General features: G+C 34.3%; 2 protein-coding genes across 5 annotated transcripts; both read right to left on the bottom strand.

Annotated features, from left to right (window-relative positions):
* Nucleotides 1-1,837: 1,837 nt before the first annotated feature.
* LOC132279970 (uncharacterized) lies at nucleotides 1,838-8,978 on the bottom strand. Of its 4 annotated transcripts, XR_009471436.1 has the most exons (5): nucleotides 8,814-8,978; nucleotides 7,779-8,220; nucleotides 6,625-7,371; nucleotides 5,573-5,853; nucleotides 1,838-2,379 (listed from the first exon to the last, which is right to left on the bottom strand). XR_009471436.1 is itself a non-coding variant. In XM_059782054.1 (4 exons), the coding sequence occupies exons 2-4, from the start codon at nucleotides 8,178-8,180 to the stop codon at nucleotides 5,761-5,763; spliced, it is 1,242 nt and encodes a 413-aa protein (XP_059638037.1). In that variant the 5' UTR covers nucleotides 8,181-8,220; nucleotides 8,814-8,978; the 3' UTR covers nucleotides 4,626-5,760. The 4 variants fall into 4 exon arrangements, 3 of the variants coding, with proteins under 3 accessions (XP_059638037.1, XP_059638039.1, XP_059638036.1); XM_059782054.1 differs by lacking the exon at nucleotides 1,838-2,379 and having other exon boundaries at nucleotides 4,626-5,853; XM_059782056.1 differs by lacking the exon at nucleotides 1,838-2,379 and having other exon boundaries at nucleotides 4,626-5,853; nucleotides 6,704-7,371; nucleotides 8,814-8,977.
* Nucleotides 8,979-13,312: 4,334 nt separating this feature from the next.
* On the bottom strand, nucleotides 13,313-20,033 carry LOC132279966 (protein arginine N-methyltransferase PRMT10). The gene is made up of 8 exons (XM_059782049.1): nucleotides 19,762-20,033; nucleotides 19,220-19,412; nucleotides 18,980-19,085; nucleotides 17,224-17,413; nucleotides 15,291-15,476; nucleotides 15,118-15,201; nucleotides 14,273-14,481; nucleotides 13,313-13,593 (listed from the first exon to the last, which is right to left on the bottom strand). Exons 1-7 carry the CDS (start codon nucleotides 19,963-19,965, stop codon nucleotides 14,305-14,307), a joined length of 1,140 nt encoding a protein of 379 aa, XP_059638032.1. The 5' UTR covers nucleotides 19,966-20,033; the 3' UTR covers nucleotides 13,313-13,593; nucleotides 14,273-14,304.
* Between the last annotated feature and the right edge of the window lie 1,083 nt (nucleotides 20,034-21,116).

The raw sequence follows: 21,116 nt of genomic DNA, 5'->3' as shown, positions 1-21,116 counted from the left end.
CACAGTCACACACATATACAGAGAAGCATAATTAATATTACGCATTTACAAAGAAGCAGGGAGAGAAGGGTTACAATGAGAGCATCGAGAAGGGTTACAATGAGAGCATCCCTACGCTAAGAATCACAAGTACCATCTCATGCCCTTTTCTATAGATCAGGCTTCCATCTCGAATACTGAGAAGGTCTTGGACACCCCCTACAATGGTGATTGAATTACTAGACGGGACTCGTCACATGGTGGTCCAATTACATCACCTAATGTGCAATCAAGATCGTTGGTGGTGTACCGGACTTCATGCAAAGTTATCAATAGCCGGGACACACCGCATTCCTCCATTATATCATTTTCCATCAAGCTAGAGCTAGCTTGCCTAGGTTTCGTGTGAGATTGTTTGTTTTGATAGGTCATCCATATGTATGATAAGAACCACATGCACCATCGCCATTTTATTTTAGATCTTTCATTCGAATGTTAAAAAGGATCTTGTATGTTATCGATTATATTACTAAATAAGACTCGTCACATAGTGATCCAATTACAATAATATATAATGTTCAATCACCATCGTTGGCGGTGTACAGAACTTCATGCATAGTTTTCAATTGAAGGGAGGGACAGGCATCCTCCATCATATCATTTTCCATCAAGAAGAAGTTCAAATTTCATGTGAGATTGTTTGTTTATATATATATATATATATAAATATATATAGAGGTCATGTGAGATTGTTAGGCAGTGATCGAAACAAGGGCTTGAATATTATAAATCAGAAGCAATATACGTATGTATATAACACGTGAGTGAATTAGATCCAATATTGATGATGATCAATGACAGCTATGCATGGAATTGATCGATGTCCCTAAATGTGAAAGGTATAGTACCGTAACATAAATAAGCATGTCACATGACATGTGGACGCATATATATATATATAAGTTTGGACCAGAATTTTATTAATAGCGACCGCTACTTATATAGAATTTTAATTTTTTCTATTTCATTTGAAAATTTTGATCAATGTGGGGATTATTAGATGGGAAGTTGTAAAGAATCGTTTTGATTAATAATATTTGCAGTTTCTTTTCTAATAAATGCACTCAATTTTAAAATTAAAATAACCTTATTATTCATAACTCATATATAAAAATTAAATAATAAATCCATATTTTGTTAACAGTAGGAAGTCAGACTTACACAGATGAATTGTCGTCCTTGAAGCTCGTTTCTCTCTCTCTCTCTCGCTGAGTTTGCGTCTGAGAGGGGGCAGCCTCACATGGGAGCACTAAACATGAAGAGATGCAAATTAAGAGACAATGGCAGTGGATTTGGTGGAACCACATAAATGTAACACCCTTCCCATCTATCAAACTCCTGTCATATTCATGGTGTTGTAACTTGAATGCCAAAAAAAAAATGGAAACAATTGCCTTAATAATAAAATTCTTAAATGATTCAACGTATCATCATATACGCGAAGTATCGGCTTATACAATATTTTTTTTCAGATCTAATACAAATTCGATATGCATTACACTAATTTTGTCCGAATCCGTTACACCGTGACAACGACCAATACCGCAACACTGCTGCGAATTGATTATCAAAGATTATAAATTTGAGTTTTCTCTATTTTATTAGATGAAAATTTTTAATAATAAAAAAAGTATAATGAAGGAAAGAAAAATATAATTTTCAACATAATTAAATATGATTTATATATATGAATTTTTTTTATTAAAAAATAATGCTAAATTATCATTCCATAATTTAGAATGCATGAAACTTATCATAAAAAGAATAAATTTAAAAATATTTTTCTTAACAATTAACTGCTAAATGTTCCTATAAATCTATAATACACGTGGGAGGTCACAAACCCTATATAAATGTAATCATATTCACGAAGAAAATAACAATTCTCCAAATCTAGTTGAATATTTAATTAGGAATGAGGCAGGATCAAGATAACGACGGCGGAGCCAATTTGATAATTTGGCATTATCACCGCAAAGAAGAACTTTCTGATTTTTTTTGTTCTATCGTATCTTCAAAAAAGATTAAATCAAGATTAAATTATTTGGATGCCTGTATAGACTGCTGGTGATAAGCCGGAGGAAGGTGAGGATTACGTCAAGTCATCATGTCTTGGGCGAGACAGGTGATACAATGGCCGGGACAAAAGCATCCCTTTCATGGCATTCCTATTATTATTGTACAGTATTGGAAGAAATAAAGAAATAGATATTGCCTGTGAGGAGCAATTCTTCCTACAAAGCGAACCTCTTTCTTTCATCTGCTATACCGTGGGGCAACAAAGGCTGGAACTATTCTGCAACTTTGGGTGGAGTTTATACAGAAGCGGTGCAAGAAGCCCTGCAAGTAATGCAAGAATTGGTTAATGATATTGTTTTTTATGGATGGTTCTCATTTCTACATGTTCGTTGATACAAGCCCAACCCACTATAACACTGCATTTTTTTTCCTCAAAATCAGCTTCTCAGTCTAAGCTCAGGCCCAAGCCACTATAAGACCAAGCCTTGTTGGCCAATCTTTGGGCTGGGCTGGGCACATTGACCTTGTGGCGCTTAAGGTATAGTCCAAATGCAAACAATCAACTTATTTTCAGAAAATTAAAACAATTTTCTTTCATTAAATAATAATTACAATAGGCCTTTAGGCCCGAATAGAATAAAAACAAGTAATGCCCAAAGCTATCAACAAGGCTACAACTATAGCCCAGCCCAGGATACAAATCCAACCCCAAAGCAATGGTAGTAGCCAGATGAGCAACTTAAACCGCTCATCTTGTGTACGGTGATAATTGTAGTGGCCAATGCTCAATCTGATTTTTATTCTCCACTCATTTTGTTTCTTTCTTTCTTTTTTTTCACTGAAATAAAATCTTAGATCTATATATATATATATTTGGTGAAATATAAGAAGACTATATGCTGTCCCATTCCTTGACATGATAACTCCATTTGAGATTTAACATAATATCTCTATTTTTTTTTTTCAGTTTTGAGATGGGATTGTAATTTGTGATTTGTACAATTTCTATTTTCTCTGTTTGGAATTAACATAATTTAACAATCACAACTTCTCCTTACTCGATCTTTTATTCCTTCCACCTTTATATAGGCATTATTTTCTCTAATGAACGGTTATGATACGTTATAATCAATGGTTAAAATTTACTCTATAGAACTCTCTAATAAATATTAGATATTTACAAAACATTCTACCCGAATTTTGTTCAATCTATCAACTGTTATGAACTCTCCAATGTTCTAAGATCCTCTATTCAATCCTACAATACTTCACACACACAAACAAATATGAAAGACTCTAGAACCAACTCATGTCATTCTTTACAAAGTCTTTCCTAGTGTCGTCTATACTCGACCTTCTTACACATAGGTGGGCGTGACATTAAGCTGAATTAACACACTTTCAATCAAGAAACATGTACAATAGAAACCATTAGTATACCCAATAAGGCATGTAGAAGACGATTGAAGTATATAGAGCAAGGTTATTATGAGAGCACTTTCCAGATAGTGATCATGGTGTTTACCCAAATATATTGATGCTGTACAAAGAAACAGTAGTATCCCAAACATTGAAACATAAACAAAAGCCGAACACTCAACATGTAGGATGAAACAATTACCTTACCAAGTCTGAGTTGAGCAAAGAGAAACATGGAGATGAGAAGAGTGTAGGTGGTTCTAAATCTCAAAACATAATTTTGATAGAAAAACCAAAAAACTATTAGGAGCAGAACTTTGCAAACTTTGGGCTAGGGAAGATATCATTTTTTGCGTACACCTTCCATCTAGGGTCTAAAATATGTGACTAAGTTATTTGAAAATCATCTAGGGTCTAAAACGATTCACGTTAGTACCTAAAAATGGCAACAATCTAGGATACCATTTGATATGTACGGTATTTCATTTAGTATTAGAAAACGAATAAATATAGATACAGTACATACTATATGCGAAAAAACACACATCTACACATGGAAATTTCTAACTCATTATGCTATCAAAACACACACATCTACACATGGAAATTTCTAACTCATTATGCTATTATGTTTTAATTGGTGATATATATATATATATATATACACACACACACACACACACACATTTACTAGATATATATATATGTAGCACAAGATGGTTGTCATTTATGTAACAATACACCAAAAAATTCTACATTTTGGTGCACGTTTAAATGACAGTGTTACAAAGAGCGAAACTTTCATAAAGAAACTTGTCAGTGTTGGGCAAGTATTAAGTTTCTGACAATTTTCAGTGTCTGTTGGATGCATTCTCAACAAAATAAGGGAGCTATAACACATGCTGGACATGAGAGACACTTCAAGATATGAGTTCTAAATCATTTTAGAAGGAGCATAATTGTTAAAAACAAATTTTATTTGAGTTATTATCGTTCAAAAGTGTATCAATTTACAATTTATACGAAATTATTAGGTGAAGAATAAAATTGAGCTGTTTGAATAAATAAAAGCAGTGAGATCTAGCAACTGCTTTAATCAGCAAAGTCATTATTTTACACACATATATAGAACTGGTATATTTGTATGTGTATATATGTTTCTTTTCTTCCTCCCAAGCAATTTTATATTAACCAAAAACCAGTAAAATACAAGAAAAATAGAGGCTAAGGCCACAACATTAAAGAAGGCTCATTTCCAAAAATTAGCCAATAAAAAACAATAAAACAAAATAGCTACTAAAAGGAATACAACAAAAGAAACCCCAACAACCTAATACTGAAAAACCAGAGCCAAGTAACCACTTCCAATCACAAAGAAAACATCCCCATTCCCCCACCAAGTCCTGGAAATGCACACCCAAAGAGTCAGCCACATCCCATACAATTTTCCTTGCCACTTGGTGAGCTTTTTTAATAGAAACACCACATATTCCAAATGGTAAAAGTAAATGTAAGTTTTGAAATCTTACTATGCTGAGACTTAACATTAGATTTGCACATATGGAAGTACCATAAGACCTCTATGCTGCAATTTGGACAGTGTAGGTAATTTGTTCTGTAAAGCCAAACTATGTGTGTATATGTGCATTTATACATGTATTGCACTGTCTTTGCCTTCTCTATGTACCACCTTTTTGTTAACATGCTGTTATAATCAGCAACTTTTACAAGCACTTTCCAATCAAAAAATGAAGAAAAAGCTTTTGTACTTTTCTTTGTCCACAAATTTGTTGTTTCCTGGCTTCTTAATAACATTTTATCCTTCATGAGGTTAATACTTGTTCAATTTGACATTATATGGATCGCTTATGGGACGTGTTTATCTGCCTGTAACAATTATTAGAATGCATACAGATCAATTGTTCGATAGTCATGCCACAGAATTCACCATCACTCCATAAAACAAAGATGTGTACCATGAGATGAAAAAACTTTGCAAAACGTGGAGAGCGAAAACACGAACACACAAAAAAAAAAAAAAAAAAAAAAAAGATCACTTGTTATGGATGAGCTGAGGTGAAGTTGGAAACAAAACCTTTTGTGAGCATCCACATATCAGGACATCCCATGGCAGCCACAAGATTCTGGTCCTACATCCTTTGGCAAAATACATTTTGAGGCTCAGGGGTGGCCCAAAATCGAAGAATGCAGCAACCAGATATAATAATCATGCCAATGGAGCATCATAAGCTGTCCCATTTGTAGCTATTTTGATGCTGCTATTTAACCATTGTCTACACCAAGAGAGAGGTGGCAGACCCCAGCATCATCTTTTAGAGATCTGGAAGCAAGGTGTACCAGCCTCCTACTTTGGCCCTGGAAAAGGCAGGGGAAGCATCAACAATTTCCTCAAAATTACTGCTTATGATGCCAAATGGAATGGAGACAACCAATCTATTTGACAAATGGACCCCACAAGATACCCCATAAAAGCAGAGAGCATAGGTACACTTCCTTAGAATTCCAAAATGAAGTAACTTTATGAACTCCAGTTAAATGGAAAGAGAAAAATGAAGAAGAGAAGGAACAGATTATGAAAATAAAGAGGAAATCACAAGCTTTAAGCATATAAAATTGCAAAGGCATTTGGCTATATAATAACATCATTAATTAAGGACAAACTTTGTCAACAGCAAATTCACATAAGGGAATGTACATGGACATCCATTGCATTTGTAATGCATTGAATGGATTTTTAAAAAGATACTCATTGACAAACTGCCGAAACAGTACAAGCCCTTGAAAGACAAGAAGGATATAAGATACACAGAGATGAGCTCAGAAACATTCATTGCTTTGCAAATGTTTATGGTACAAACATTTCAATTAGAACACTGTAAATTTTATAACCAAAATAGAAGCAACAGAAAACAACAATTTGTCTCGCTTCTTACGATTACGTGAGGCTATTAAACCGAATGCAATAAAAAAATCTACTCATATAAAATGGAAAGGAATAAGGGGGGGAAAGAATGTTTGATTTTCCTGTCAACTAATAGAAATGCTGGTAGCAGTAGAAATTAAGTTCCTTAGCTCCATCAAATGTTCATCATTTGATATATGGAGCGATAGACGAAGGTTCGTTACCATTGTTTCTTGTTCCCAACTTAAGGGTCCTGATGCATGCAATGCCTCAATAGTGCAACGGTAAGCATGCAACTCTAACCTATGGATTTCTGCTGCAAGTTCCTCCTTAGTGGGAAGGGAGCAATCCCCTTCATCATGCCCCCACTGACAAACAGATTCAGCATCACTAAAATGATCATCGGTATCTTCAACAGGACCAGTATAAAAACAACTAGGCAACTTAAAGAAATTGTTGCTAGTAATGCTACAACTACCCACAGAGCATGTGACACTATCAGCGACATTAGGTTCTAAGCTTACTGCCCGTGAACACCCAACAGCATTGTTTGATTTCTTCCTCTCATCCATTTCAGGAAAGCGAGTTGTTTTGTTGTTATAAGAAACATACATGTGTTTTTCACCAGGCAGTTCTTGAAGGGACGCAATAGTGTCTACCTTTTCAGGTGACAGGTATGGATGTGCAGGCATGCAGTAACGTGAACCATCTTTCTCAACTACTCTAAATTTCCGAGACATTCCAGCATGGACTTCAATTTGTGAATAACCGTAGGGTGACCCTCTCTTCAAAGTTCTAGAGGAAACAATATGGCTATCCGGGAAGTTGACATAATTCTTTGCCTCAAAAAGATCATCTTTTACACAAAAATTCACCCTTGTATCTGTTTGCTTAACTTGGAAGTTCGAATGTTTATTGTACGTCAGAGTTGACCGTTCATTGCATTTCTTATCTTCACAATTTCCAGAACCCTGCATACACAACAAAAATTAATATAAGGAGTTCATTTGCTAAAAATTTTTGACTAGTGAAAATTAAAAGACGAAAAGCCCAAAAATGAATCACCTATTTTCAACATTACACTACAATGTGAGATAATATGTCCAGAACTGTTGTTGAACTTTTGTTCTACCTTTCTTTCTTTTTTCTAATTGGATACCCAAAATTGCACCTTTTTGGGACTTGAACCCTCAACCTTCCAATTTGGAAAGTGGAGGAAATACCACTAGAGCTAAGTTCTTATAGTGTGCCGGTGCACAAAATAATTAAATTAGTTTCAAAAGAATCAAGACAGTTCAAAAAAGCCCTTGAAAGGCACTCTTGGAGTTTCATATGAAAGAATAACTTGCAAAAGTAAAACAGATACGGATTAAACTACCTTTCCAATCACGATCCATTTGTTATCCTGCCAAGATTGTCGTACTCGGAGGTCAAATTTACTGACTTTGAATTCCTGAGAGGATCCAAGTAATCTAACCAAAAAGTAATTCCTACCAAAAACCATAGACACTGTTGCCATCTTCCAAGAGAAATTCTGAAACACCTCTACAACATCACCAGAAATCCAATTCTCCGAAAGTTTAACCAGAGGAGGAAAAGGTCTAACTGACTTCCTAGATACCCTTTCAACAACTGCCTCATCGGTAGCACCAGGATGCATATCATATCTAACAGTATAATCGTTCCCATTCCCACATATTATCTCAGCACAACGCCAAGAACCCGACGGCACCTCGTTCTTGCTCAAGACCTCCACTTTACTCCCTTTCTTGTGTCTCATGATCTTTATATTATCACCCCCAAATTCCAGTACAAAAAACCTGTCATTCAGTTGAACATATAATGATGTAAGAAATAATCAAACAAAATGGGGACATGGATGACCGTAATATAAACATTTTAACAATTGCATCTTATCTTATGAACAGAAAGGGAGAGAATACTATCTCAAATTGATTTGATTATAACAAAAATTAGTACACGTTGAGAGATCATCTGTACATTCTATTGAATTATTAAAAATTGGAGAGTAAATGTATTGCGAAACTAACACAATCAGTAGAATCTATGAACTATGCATCCGCATATATACATATATATACACATATATATATAGTTGTATGAACAACGAAAAGAAAAAGAATAGGAATAAAATGAAACACTTTCAGTAGATGATAATCAGATAATCCAACGAACTACACACAACAACAAAAAAATCAAAAAAGCAAAAATATGTAGACACCAAATGCAGTTTCACGAAACAAAAAACCAAAATGAGTTCAACTTTCAGAGAATCAAAATTAAAGTTAATAATTTCAAAATTAAAAGCAAGACAAACTGATCTAAAATCGAACGTATTGAGAGCTGAGAATCGATGGAATTGAAGAAGAGATGGGAATGAATTTTTACTGACCTTATCGGAGATTTTTCGATCGATCTAGAGAAGTTGTGTTGGGTTTATTAATCTGAAATTGTGTATAGAGAGATTCTCTCTTTTGATATTGTTGTGAATGTTGTGATAGCGGTGGTTTTTGTGTTTTTGTTTTTTATGTTTTGGTTAATTAATTTATTTATTTATTTTGAGAAACAGCTTTTTATCATTTAATTTAACAACGAATATAGTATGCATTGTGTCGAAGTTGCCAACTGCCTAAGAATAGCTTGTTGAGGTTGGATTAACTATTTTGCGTTATTGTGTGCCATGGTGTGTAGTGCGCACTATCTCATTAAAATTTGTATTTACTATTTACATTTAAAACGTGGATTTAAGTATTTTACTATTAATTGTCTAAAATTAACTCAGATCACGTCCACTAATCACTTATTCTTCAATAGTACATCTGACATGCTATCACTATTTTTTTTCAATAATAAATTAGTTCGGTAACGACATTGCTTAGAGTTGTATAATCATTTTTCGTAATCTTTTGTAATTGGTCGAAAATCAATTATTTATGGAGCCAGAGTTATTTGAACGATAGTTAGTAGCACTCTTCTAGTCTAATCAAAGACATCTCGCCTAACTTTAGAAGGATAGGATGCACAAGATGCGTTGGGGAGATGACCTTTAATCTTTAGTAATTGTGTAGGGAATTATAGAATATTGTAATAATTATTAAAAAAATTATATATTCTTGTTGAGAGAATTTTGTAGACTTGTAAATATACAGAATGTGGATAAGAGGCCTATAAATAAGTGTAGTGTGAGACCGCCTTTGTACACAACACTTCAGTAATAATAAAATATGCACTTGTGATGGAATGAAGGAGTAATAATAAATATGCATTTGTGATGGAATGAAGGGTTAAGTGTGGGAGTTAACATGTTAAGTTAATCAAGATCTTGTGGTATGATAAAATTCACCTCTCAACTAAAAATGAGATTAAATTATTACAATTGTTTCTTCCATTGGTTATATGGTAAAATTTACACTATGAATGAGATTGATTAAATTATAGAAATTATTAAAAATATATGCTTTCTATTTTTTTTATTTTTTTATTTTTTTTATTATTATCATACCCAGAGTATTTCTTTAAATATCAACACTTCTCAATTTGTTCACTATTACATAAAGCAAACTTTATCAACTTGTTCACTATTACATTAAGCAATAACTACGATACACGTATGGGTTAAATAGCAAACTAATGACTATGATACACGTATGGGTAAGTAGCAAACAAATTGTGATTGAATAAATAAGTACTTGATAACTAAGCTAACTTGAGATTGTAATTGATCTCATTTGTCATTGTCATTAGGATGAAAAAAATGTACCCCTTGTTTGGGTTTGCCTTAATATAAAATCAAAAAGTGCGTCAATTCTACTGTTTTAAATACTATATTTCTATCTTATTTGCTTGGTGGGGATGACAATGAATGAATATTTTTGAAACAAACTCATAAAAAATTAGATATAATTTTAAATTTCATTTGATATAGATGTTTTGAATGTCCAATAATAAAGACTCTCATTTAACATTTTTGAGGTCAGAAATTTGATTTCTTTAGAATTAATTTTTTCACTTAGTGCCCGTGAAATTAAAAAAATTTATATATATAAATTTTTCATATTTTATCTTTGGCAATCATTTTTACCATACTTGTCCGCCATCTCTATGACATGTGAATGGAGCTTTTAGTGAAAAACAGAAGAGCACTATTTAAAATATTCTTGATGGTAAATTTGCAGTCAATGGACGTGGTTTAAACAGAGTGGAAAATTTCAAAGTTCGGGTTCTGAGATCCATGGTCAAGACATTTTTTTTTTTATATATAGTCCTTCACACTGTTTTGAATTTTAGTTAGCAGCCACAAGGCCGATTGACTTAGTTGACTAAGACTTTCTCAACATTTCATCACATACATTGTAGGGAAAAGTCAAAACAAATTATACAATATCAATAATCAAGACCCAAAAACATGATCGCGCGACTGCCATGAAAGCTCTAATTTAAAGGGTTAATAATACTATTTGTAATCATGTATATCTAAAAGATATTGGGTTTCAATTCCAAAAACTATGGTTCCTCCAGAAAATTTGTTGTAGTAGTTAATTTTAATTTTAATTTTTATTTTTATTTTTTGCCCTTTTTAATTCTTGATTATTTGCATACTCGGTCACATCCCACGTACTATAATTGAGTTTATTAAAATGATTACAAATAGAATTTGTACATCTATGCTTGCAAAAATTTCACATGATTTGTTAATATTTGTACAGTATCTAATTTGTTCTTCTACCACAAAAATTTCTATTCCATTGACTAAATCTAGCTTGTACGTCATAATTTAAGGCGTAAGTATATATATTCTCTAATCAATTTAACCCCATTTAAATTTAGAAAATTTGTCCAAAAACTTGACTAGCTTTGTCAATCTGTTATGAACTCGAGGGAAAGGAAATTCCTTGTGTTGTGTATGGGGGCAGTTAACATGTTATATCCACGGAAAAGATAGCGTAATTGATTTCACAAAACGTGCCTTGAGCATCAATCTTACATAAATTGTATATATACACACATAATACAAGTATAGTTTATCTTTTGAAGTGGGGTTCATGTATCATGTTATACATTACTTGGAAGCAAGACTAAACCTATCAAATATTAGTTTTGAGTATTTATTTAGCTATTGCTAAACCTTCTCATACACTGAATTAGCCTCTTTTTTAAATAAAAAACAAAAAATTAGTTGGACACATCCCGAGAACAATATACATAGGTCTTCGCTCACTAGAGGGCTCCTTTAAAATTCAATATGAATTTTAAAATAAATATCCCAAGATTAATATAAAAAGGAATGGCTATCTATAATTAGAACACTTTTAAAGGTGTAGTAAAAGACCAAAATCTTATTGACTACTCTCCCTAAACTTAGACATAGGAATGATTCAAATGTAGAAAGACACTTGTTGCCAATTAGGGAAATGACAGCCTTAACCTTGACGAAAAAAACTCCACATTAAATTACCCGATGAGGTAAAAAGGAGCATGAAATAGAGTTGTGCAAGCTCATGAAAATTTTCTTAGATTAGAGAAAAACCACAGAATCAAAGCACAAAGAATCAAAACAAGGGGGATAAGATGAACCACACTCTTGCCAAACGAGTTGTGGCGAAGAGTGATCTCCTTCATGTTGGCATCAGAGATGGGATTGTACATCGGCAATTCACCGGTCGCTGTTGTTTTCGGAGATGGTGAGGCAGCCGGTGACAAGTTGACCAAGAACTCATGTGAGGCTCGAGCTAAACTTGCTGATCTATACATTCTCAAGGACAAGTGATAACTGATATATCCTAGCTTAAGAGAACATAGATATAAAAAGCCAGAAGCTAAGGACATAGAATGGTAAGAGAATAAGAATTATGCGGAATAGTATTAAACTCTTGAAAGTTTCCCCAATGCATTGGAAGTTAAGAAGAGATGCAACTTTGTTTTCAGAGCCAAAAACGTGTGTGTGTGTGAGAGAGAGAGAGAGAGAGATGCATGTGATCAACGCATCTAAAATAAAGGTTATTACAGACAAGGCATAGAACCAACCAACTGGATATATAAAAACCAAATACAGCTGCCTGTCAGATTCAAGACGTCAGCTCCTGGAATCACAAGTGGTGTATAAGTCACCTTAACAAACACATCTATACATATGATAGGTATTTTATATTGTATACATTTATAAACATATAATATACAAGTGGTGTATAAGTCACCTTAACAAACACATCTATACATACGATTGGTATTTTATATTGTATACATTTATAAACATATAATATACATGCAATGATGCAAATATATATGAAGTTGTGTATATCACACGCGCACACATATAGATAAACACAAAAGCATGCAATGTTTCTTGAATATTCTAAAGTGCTGCAATGAAAAGGCCAACATAATTAAAACGGGACAATTACAAAGAATCCCAACTATTTAATTTATAGACCATCAAATCCTATCAATAAACAAACTTGCTACTTACATTTTAATTCATTGACAGGACTAGATGGTCCTATATAATAAAAATAAAACACCATCTATGACAATGATCTTCATGTATATGCCAGTAGGCATTAGAAGCATCTTCTATAATCCCAAATGGCACCGAACTCGGTAATAAAAGTTTCTTGAGTTGAAACCTACAAACTATTACTTTCAACATGCAAAGGGAACAATGCAATACTAAACTTAGAATAGATACCAGTTTTTACATAGCAGCATTTTCCATTTGATCACTCTCTTGTAATGCAGAGAGCTACAGTGTTCACTGAACAGTAAACAGTTATAACAGCCAGTACTAAATTCTAAAAGCATGTATGCTATTAACACAATATTTCCTAAATCAATTAACAGAGAGAATTCTAAATCTTTTTTTTTTTTTTCGTGAATTAGAGAACTCTAAATCAATTGCTACAACTTGTATATTTCTTATACAAAAATATTGTATAACAACTTTCTTGCACCCCCAGAAAGTAGAAGTAAAAAAAAGAGCGATAATATTACAAGCCCTATGAAACCAAAATTCTCATTGAATTAACAAGATTGTGTTTCAAACACGATAAGAAACACAACAGCATAATGTAGTGGCAAAAATTGTTCCAGATATCCCACAAACACTTGCAGATATTTTTATCCGAGGATGCAGTCAGCACCAGAACTTACATGTGCATGTCCTTCGCATGCAGGCGCTGGAATGAGCAAAGATCATCAATCAAAATAAGAAATAAATTAAAATTTTAAAATAAAATCTGAGCCATAGAAAAATAAAGCTTCATTTGCTAGCATATTTGGTAAAAACAAAATAGAGGCATACAAGTATAAACACTTATAAATAGATACCAACAATGTCCAAAGCATCCATAAAGCTTAACAATACTTGGAACCCATCAACCACAGTATTTGCCATCCAATCATGAAAGATCAAATTCCGATAACCCCCAATTTGGATGACAACCCAATTTAATTTAGTTTCAAACTGGTTTTGTTAGATTAAGATATGAGACGCAATCAACCAGATTTGACATTATGGTTCATGGTTCTTGCCACTATTATCTTGTTCTCAATGTCATTGCTATTATTGGTTCTGCAGGTACAGCAGCACCCTCAATAGGTAGGCTTCATATTCTAGCTTTCAATCCGACGACAGACAGGTCAGGTTTAGGTTGGGACCGTTGGGTAGTTCTGGACCAACTTCAATGAATTGCAAACTCCATTCAGATGTCAGAAGGAATGTTGTGCAAGCACTGAAGCCAGTTAGACTTACTAAACACAATTTGAACCAATTTCACCACAATGGCACACTAATAAAATCAGCATTGTACACGCATATATAACATGTTTATAAAACTATGGTGCCAAATAACGTACCTGCATAAATGTCGATGCATCTATTTTCTTCCTCACTCAATGGAGAACTTATTTCTGTATGGCGGAAGCAGCTTGCCAGAAGACTGTCTTATATCACAGATGAGCTCAACCTCCATCAATCGATGGTTTTCTTTAGCGCGATTCATTGAGAAGTTAACAATCAAATTATCACCTTTAGTAACACTGGTAGAAGGCTGCAGTAGGAACACCTGTGTGTAAAGCAAGAGAAGAATACCATAGTTAAACCAGAGTAATGAAGAAAAGCATACTACCAATCAGTACTTGAAGATGGACTCAGCAGCAAAGAAAACCACTACATGGAAGTAAAGGCCCCTAAACAACTTGTAGAAAGCCTGCAACAAAAAGATCCTACTAAATGGAAGTAAGCTTGTAAGAACACCACCTTTGTTGCTATAAATTTTAATTTGATTCAAACCTATCAGAAGCACGACATTAGTATTAAAGGATAAGTAACTTCACTCATATTCAAGGCGTGTGGACAATAGGACATCCTTACAAAAACTCGTATTGATATCGATCACACAGTCTGCAGGTATGACATGATAAATTCTATGACTTGATAGTCAATCTAACTAGAACTCACATTAAATTTTCCAAAAAAAGGCTTGCGAGATACAAATTTTCTGTTTTGCTGACGACTTGACAGAAAAATAGCGCCAACAACAGTATAATTGCAAAACAAGAGCCATGTATGCTACCAAAATGGTTAGGGCTAAGGATTTTTTTTAGTTGAAATCCACTTTGCTTAATCACCTTCAAAGTCCATCCAACTAATTTATCGTGATTGCAAGGCATAAAGCCATTCTATGATTAGTGTTACTAACCTGCTGGCCCCAATGTGTGCCGTTATCTTCGCTAGGAGCAGTTGTCAACTCAATCTCGGTTTGACACAGATTCTCCTTGCTTCCCTGAGGTACAGAAAATAAGTGTAAAATAGCTATTCAAGTTAGCATGCAGGTCCCAAGCCATATTATGGGGTTAGTGAAAGTCAACTCACTCGAAAATGGACGTCAAACCACCCACTGAACCCACAGAGTCGTGTGTCCTCTGCAGTGATTGAGGATTCAATGCTTGCTGTAACATTAAGGATGTCATCTACAGTTGCTGTTAAACAATCAATCTCCTTGATGATGGCAGCCGTTCCAATAACTTGTTCTGGATGAAGGTTATTCCACAGCGATGTCTACAGAAATTCAATAGTATGCTTGTTTAACATGTACAAGGAGTCAAGGAGGCGGTAAAAGGACAATAGCCAGCACCATAAGTTAAATTTTAGCAATAAAAAACTGAAAAATTAAGCATATCAAATTTGAAAGAGAAAACACGGAACCAACATGTGCGTGGAGGCCCCATAATTTTTTTGTTTGCAACAGAGTTGTGTAGAGGCCTCTCAATTGACAATTAATCTATATGCGCAAAGTAGGTGTTAGAGAGAGAAATAAACAAGGCAACTTCTCCTCCTAAGCAAGAAGTGACATGATCAACAAAAGTCAAAGAGTCATAAATCCCTAAGAACTTAAAGTGAGGAACAAAATCCGTATGCTGCTTCATAGCTAATACTATGGCTACCTAAACTCCTACTCCGACCAAGTGATTCCAAAAGATGCCATCATTTATATCTGCTCACAACAAGAAAACTATAGGATTCAAATCCCAGCAAGGCATATATGTCAATAATATAATTTCATAGGCAAAATGATGTATAAGTTGGGTTTAAGAAATAAAAAACCAAGTTACAAAATTAAGTCAAAGTGGAGAAGGTCTTCAAAATTATGGATTACATAGAACATACCACCACACAATCTGAACGTGCAACATCAACAGCAAATAAGAACAAAAAATAAATTAACATAGCTATATTACTTATCCTTCGAAACCTAAAAATAATTTTCATAGATCCTACCAAGGGTTTTAGCCTAATGGAACTTCCTCGCCTTTTTAAGTGGAAGGTCGAGGGTTCAAATCCCCATTCAGGCAAAGATGTGTATGAGTTTCAACTAGGGAAAAAAGTGGGAACCTAAAATGGTATTCTCCAACACCAAAGTCTACGAAATCTAACTTAGTACAGCAGACTTAATAAAAGCAATCGAAACTTAAAAACTCTGACCAAATGATGCTAGAAAACCCCTATACATGCAAATAAAAATAAACAAGAGTCAGATGCCAAAAGATGATCGCAACGCACCACAAAATTTATAAAAATTCACAACAATGACTAGAGACAATAAGGATCCAAAGAAACAACTGAAGAAGAAACTTCAGAAATCAAAGGATTCAAATTGTTGAACAGTATGGTAGTAAAAATTCTATCGAGTTAGATGCAACCAACAAATAGGAAGGAGTAGACTTCAGGGATCAGAAAACTGCATGTATATATAACATAACTCATATTATATTAGTGTATATATTCATTATATAAATGTGAAAAGAAAAAAAATGCTGAAAATTTCAATCCTATTTTGGAGTTGCAGCTATATCAAAACAAGAAATTGGTCATCCACTAAATTAGCTGAGAAGTGGTAATGGTGCCAAGCTGAATAAATTGCTTCGGGAACAAACACACCAAATGCTATGTTTAGAAAGTATTTCTACTACCCAAATACCAAATATATCCTGAAAATAAATTAATAGGAAAAAGGGCCACAAACTTTTTAGCAAGTTCCTGCAACAAAATAGGATGTAGATATACATATTAGTGCATTTGACACTCCAAGAAGGAGACAGATGCAGGGGTTTGCATTTGAATAACACGGACATGTACACCAAATCAATATCCAGTTTAGCAGTCAAAACTAATTTGTTAGAGCAAATGAATGAGTCTATAGAAGAAAGTAACAACAAATCACCCATACTGATAAAAACCATTATAACGGTTAATGATTGTTAATTACTTCAGATGTTTCTTAACCGGCCAGAAATCTAGGACTCACCTGTAAGTAATATTTTTTCTGTTCTTCAGAGAAGGGCTTTGTTAAAACACTCATATCAACACCATAATATTTTCTAGTCTCTTTCATAAACCAAAACCAATCATGCATAGCTCCTTCATAATCATTCATTTTTTGTTCTCCTAACCCAGACCTGATAGGTGCCACCCACATGCGAGCATGGCTGGGATACCTGCAAAACCAAAGCATGTTGGCTCAGCCTACTGTGTGGTAAGAAGACAAACCGCATTGCTTAGAAAAACCACCTTCAAAATTACTAGAATCATAAATTTTACACAAGCTCAACAAGAGCACTGATTAGTGGTTCCTACTAGCTGACATTAAATCTGAAGGATACATATCGCATGGCCATATAGAGATTTTAAATCCTTTTTAAAGATGTTAGACATTTAATTATTAAAATAGCCAGAAGTGTAAGTTTTCATTTCAGAGTAGGTGAGAGAAAATCATAACGAAGTTAATTTTGGCTTATTGCAGAACTACATATTTAAAGCCCATTATACAACCACCGCTCCAACTCACTCTACAATCACCCGATTCACCCGCTCTAGTGAATAACACAAAAGAATTCCATGGTTAAAAATTTCACATACAAGCACATTGCTTACCTATGACCTATTACATTTAGGAGACTAAAGCAGTAGGGAAAATAAGTAATAACATTGATAGCTATATTTATTCCTTACATCTCACTCTTTCCTCTCACTTTTATCAAGTACAATGAACTCTAACAGAAAATATTTTGATCAAAGTCATTTCTCACTCGGTCGAGATGCTACCTCTTTTTGTTACAAGTACTTAAACAATGTGCTCTTGTATAATACTAAAATAAATGTAGAATTAAACCACTCTAGCTAACAATTCAAGAATGACACAAACAAGTAACTAATAGAATTATTGAGTAGTGGAATTTTTTAATGACTTTCATCAAACTCACTACACAAAAGAAAACCACGTATACTTTTTTCCAAGAGTATTTCTGACATTTCAAAAGAAATTAGGTACTCTGTTCACTCTAAAACATGAAAAGGTTCCTATGTTTCATTCAGCAAGCACTAGTTGGTAAGATATACAACTCGGCTTTGGGAAACAACCCTGTTCATCACTATACACTTCCATCCGCCAGTGAGTGTAACTCCCTAACCAATTCTTCTCCTAAGTTTCGTCATCAAAATCTACCCATCATTCCACAATTTCTCTTCTTCCCTCTCAATGCTCCCTATATCCCCCACTTTATTACCTTAACTGTACCTATTTCTATAATCACCAAAGAAGTTTCATCCAATCCAAATTTGTATCCCCAACACTCCCGGAGAAGAGATGACCCTCCCTCTCCAAATCCTCTGAAAAAGGCCACACCACCAGCCAACCAGCCTCTCTTACCCATTCTTCCATCGTCAAAGCTTTCCCAAACCCAGTTGCATGAGGGTTCGAAAGGTCACTACCAGATGCTCCAAACTCTGTATCACCGCCTTCTGGAGTGAGTCTATAACCTCCACTCTCCTAGCCTCTGTAGTTGAACTAAACTCGCCCACTATCACGAGTGCAGCTTAGAACAAAAACTCCATGCATGATTAGGTTCCAAGATCCAAGTAAATAAATATTTTCAGTTGTTGTAGCCAGATAATAGTTAAAAGAACGGTAATCAGAAGGCGCATACTCCCAAAAAATATAATGAAACTCAGACCAAAATAGTTCTAGTAAACTTATGAAAACATCAAAGTACAGAACTACTTACATAACTCCGGTTGGCTTTAGCCAGCGATCACGTGCACAAATCACAGAATCAAACATAGATTCACGCAGAAGAAAATATCCCATCCACTCCGAGATAATTACATCAACTGCGGAGTAATCGATTTCAGGTTAAAGTCAAAACAATAAACATCAAAATGAAGCCAAATGTAAATAGCATATAAACATGATAAATAAGGGACATTATGAACATTATCTGCCACTAATACTTAATAAGAATAACCTTTCTCTGGCAGGGTAACATCTTCCATTGAACCCTCAATCACTTCAACCACATCTTGAAAGTTATTTGCTTTCACAAGTTCACGGGCATGTTCTGACATTTTAGTCGCTTCCACTGCATAGACCTTTCTCGCACCTGCTTGAGCTGACCAGATTGCGAGGATGCCACTCCCAGTTCCTACATCCAACACAGTCTTCTCCATGGATTCACCAATTTAGTCTCACTCTCAAAAACAAGTATTATACTGAAACCGATATGAGTAATGTGTAAATGTGTATATGCAATTATGCATACACGCGAACCCAATATTTTCGAAAGTTCAAATCTATGTGGCGAAGACTCCAAAATATGCACACACGCATTTATACATACATATAGACATACAAAAAGTATAGCTTTCTTTAGTTCCTGCTATGATTTAGGGTAACAGAATTTTCAGATTTTGAAAACAAAAGCATTTACTCAACTAAGCCTAAATACTGATGAAAACATTTGACCTAGCCAACAGAAAACCTGAGATATATATATTATATTATATAGACCTTTCCATGGAAGTGATGTTTGTTCTCAAAAATGGCTCTGTAGTAGGCATCCATGCGAACTTTGTCAGACAGCATCTCCTTCTGGTGGTAGAGAAAGGAGTAGGTGCAGAAATAGTTGGCAAAGTCGACGCCCTTATCGACGGTGGCGCCGCCATTGCGGGTGGTTGTGCGGTCGCCGACGACGCCGTTCGCTGAGCTCCCCATGTCGCCTTGCACCTAGAAAGAGAAAATGACTAGGTTGTAGAGAGAGGGAGAGGCATCCTTAGGGCAGCAGACTTTAGTATACATACAGTTCATTACATTGTGGACCCCATTGAGAGGTATATAAAAATCAGGTGTATCAATCAGCAGATATATATCATCTATCCGAGCCGGTTCAAGTTTATCGCCAGTTCAGGGTACTGCTGTGCACCCCATAGGTGATTCATCCATTGGGCGCCATGTATTTGATCTGAACCGTTCAATCTATCTGGTGGGGTGTAAGTCTTGATATAGTGGACCAATCGGTCCTAAAATTTATGAACACAAGGGTTGGGCCTTAACCAATCACAAGGATGGAATATATTCCAACTATTCAATGGACTCCATCTATAAAATGATCAATGATTCCAAGGGCCTTGGCCCAACTAACGTCTCAATTCCAAAGGAATTTTAAGTATTAATTTTTAAGTGGTAATTAAAAAATAAATATTTTTTTTTGATATTTTTTCGAATTTTCAATATTCAGTGATAAGTTATATCTCTATTACATAATATTTTACTCCATTTTAAGTGACAGCATATCGTTTTCAGTAATATTCAAATTACATTATGGAACGCATTTAATTAAATAAGTGTTTAATCTATTTATAATTAAATATTGAATTGAGTAATCAAATAACACCATAGATTTTCCATTCTAATCAGATTGTTGGACTTAAGTATTATCAATGCTCCATTCTAGTCAATGCTGTAGATCTTTGTGTGGGTCCCTTTCTATAACATCCAATGGCTGAAATGTTTTAGGCCGAACATTTCAACTAGAATGTTGAGCAGACGCTTCACTTTCTATTTCTCCTAAACTAAAATTACAAAAAGTTCCAAGACCCTAACTTATTAATTCTTACATTTTTAAATATCATTATTACCCTTCTCTACTAAGTTAGGATTTCTGATATTGTAATTTCTTTATTTTTTACTCCTCTCATTCTTTCATCTCTCACTCATGTTATCTTTCCTAAATCTACATGGTATTATTTGAAAATTATTCCGGTACTTGATACAAAATTGGTATTATTAATAAATTATTTTGGCACTTGATATAAAATTATTTATATTTTTCTTATTCCCACCAAATTCTTACATTACGGATAGAA

Source organism: Cornus florida, unplaced genomic scaffold, assembly GCF_030987335.1.
Source record: "Cornus florida cultivar Cherokee Brave unplaced genomic scaffold, ASM3098733v1 CherokeeBrave_3.0.0_Hap2_Chr10, whole genome shotgun sequence".
NCBI lineage: Eukaryota > Viridiplantae > Streptophyta > Magnoliopsida > Cornales > Cornaceae > Cornus > Cornus florida.
The sequence above is the reverse complement of the archived record's forward strand: the minus strand, read 5'-3'. Positions and strand labels throughout refer to the sequence as shown.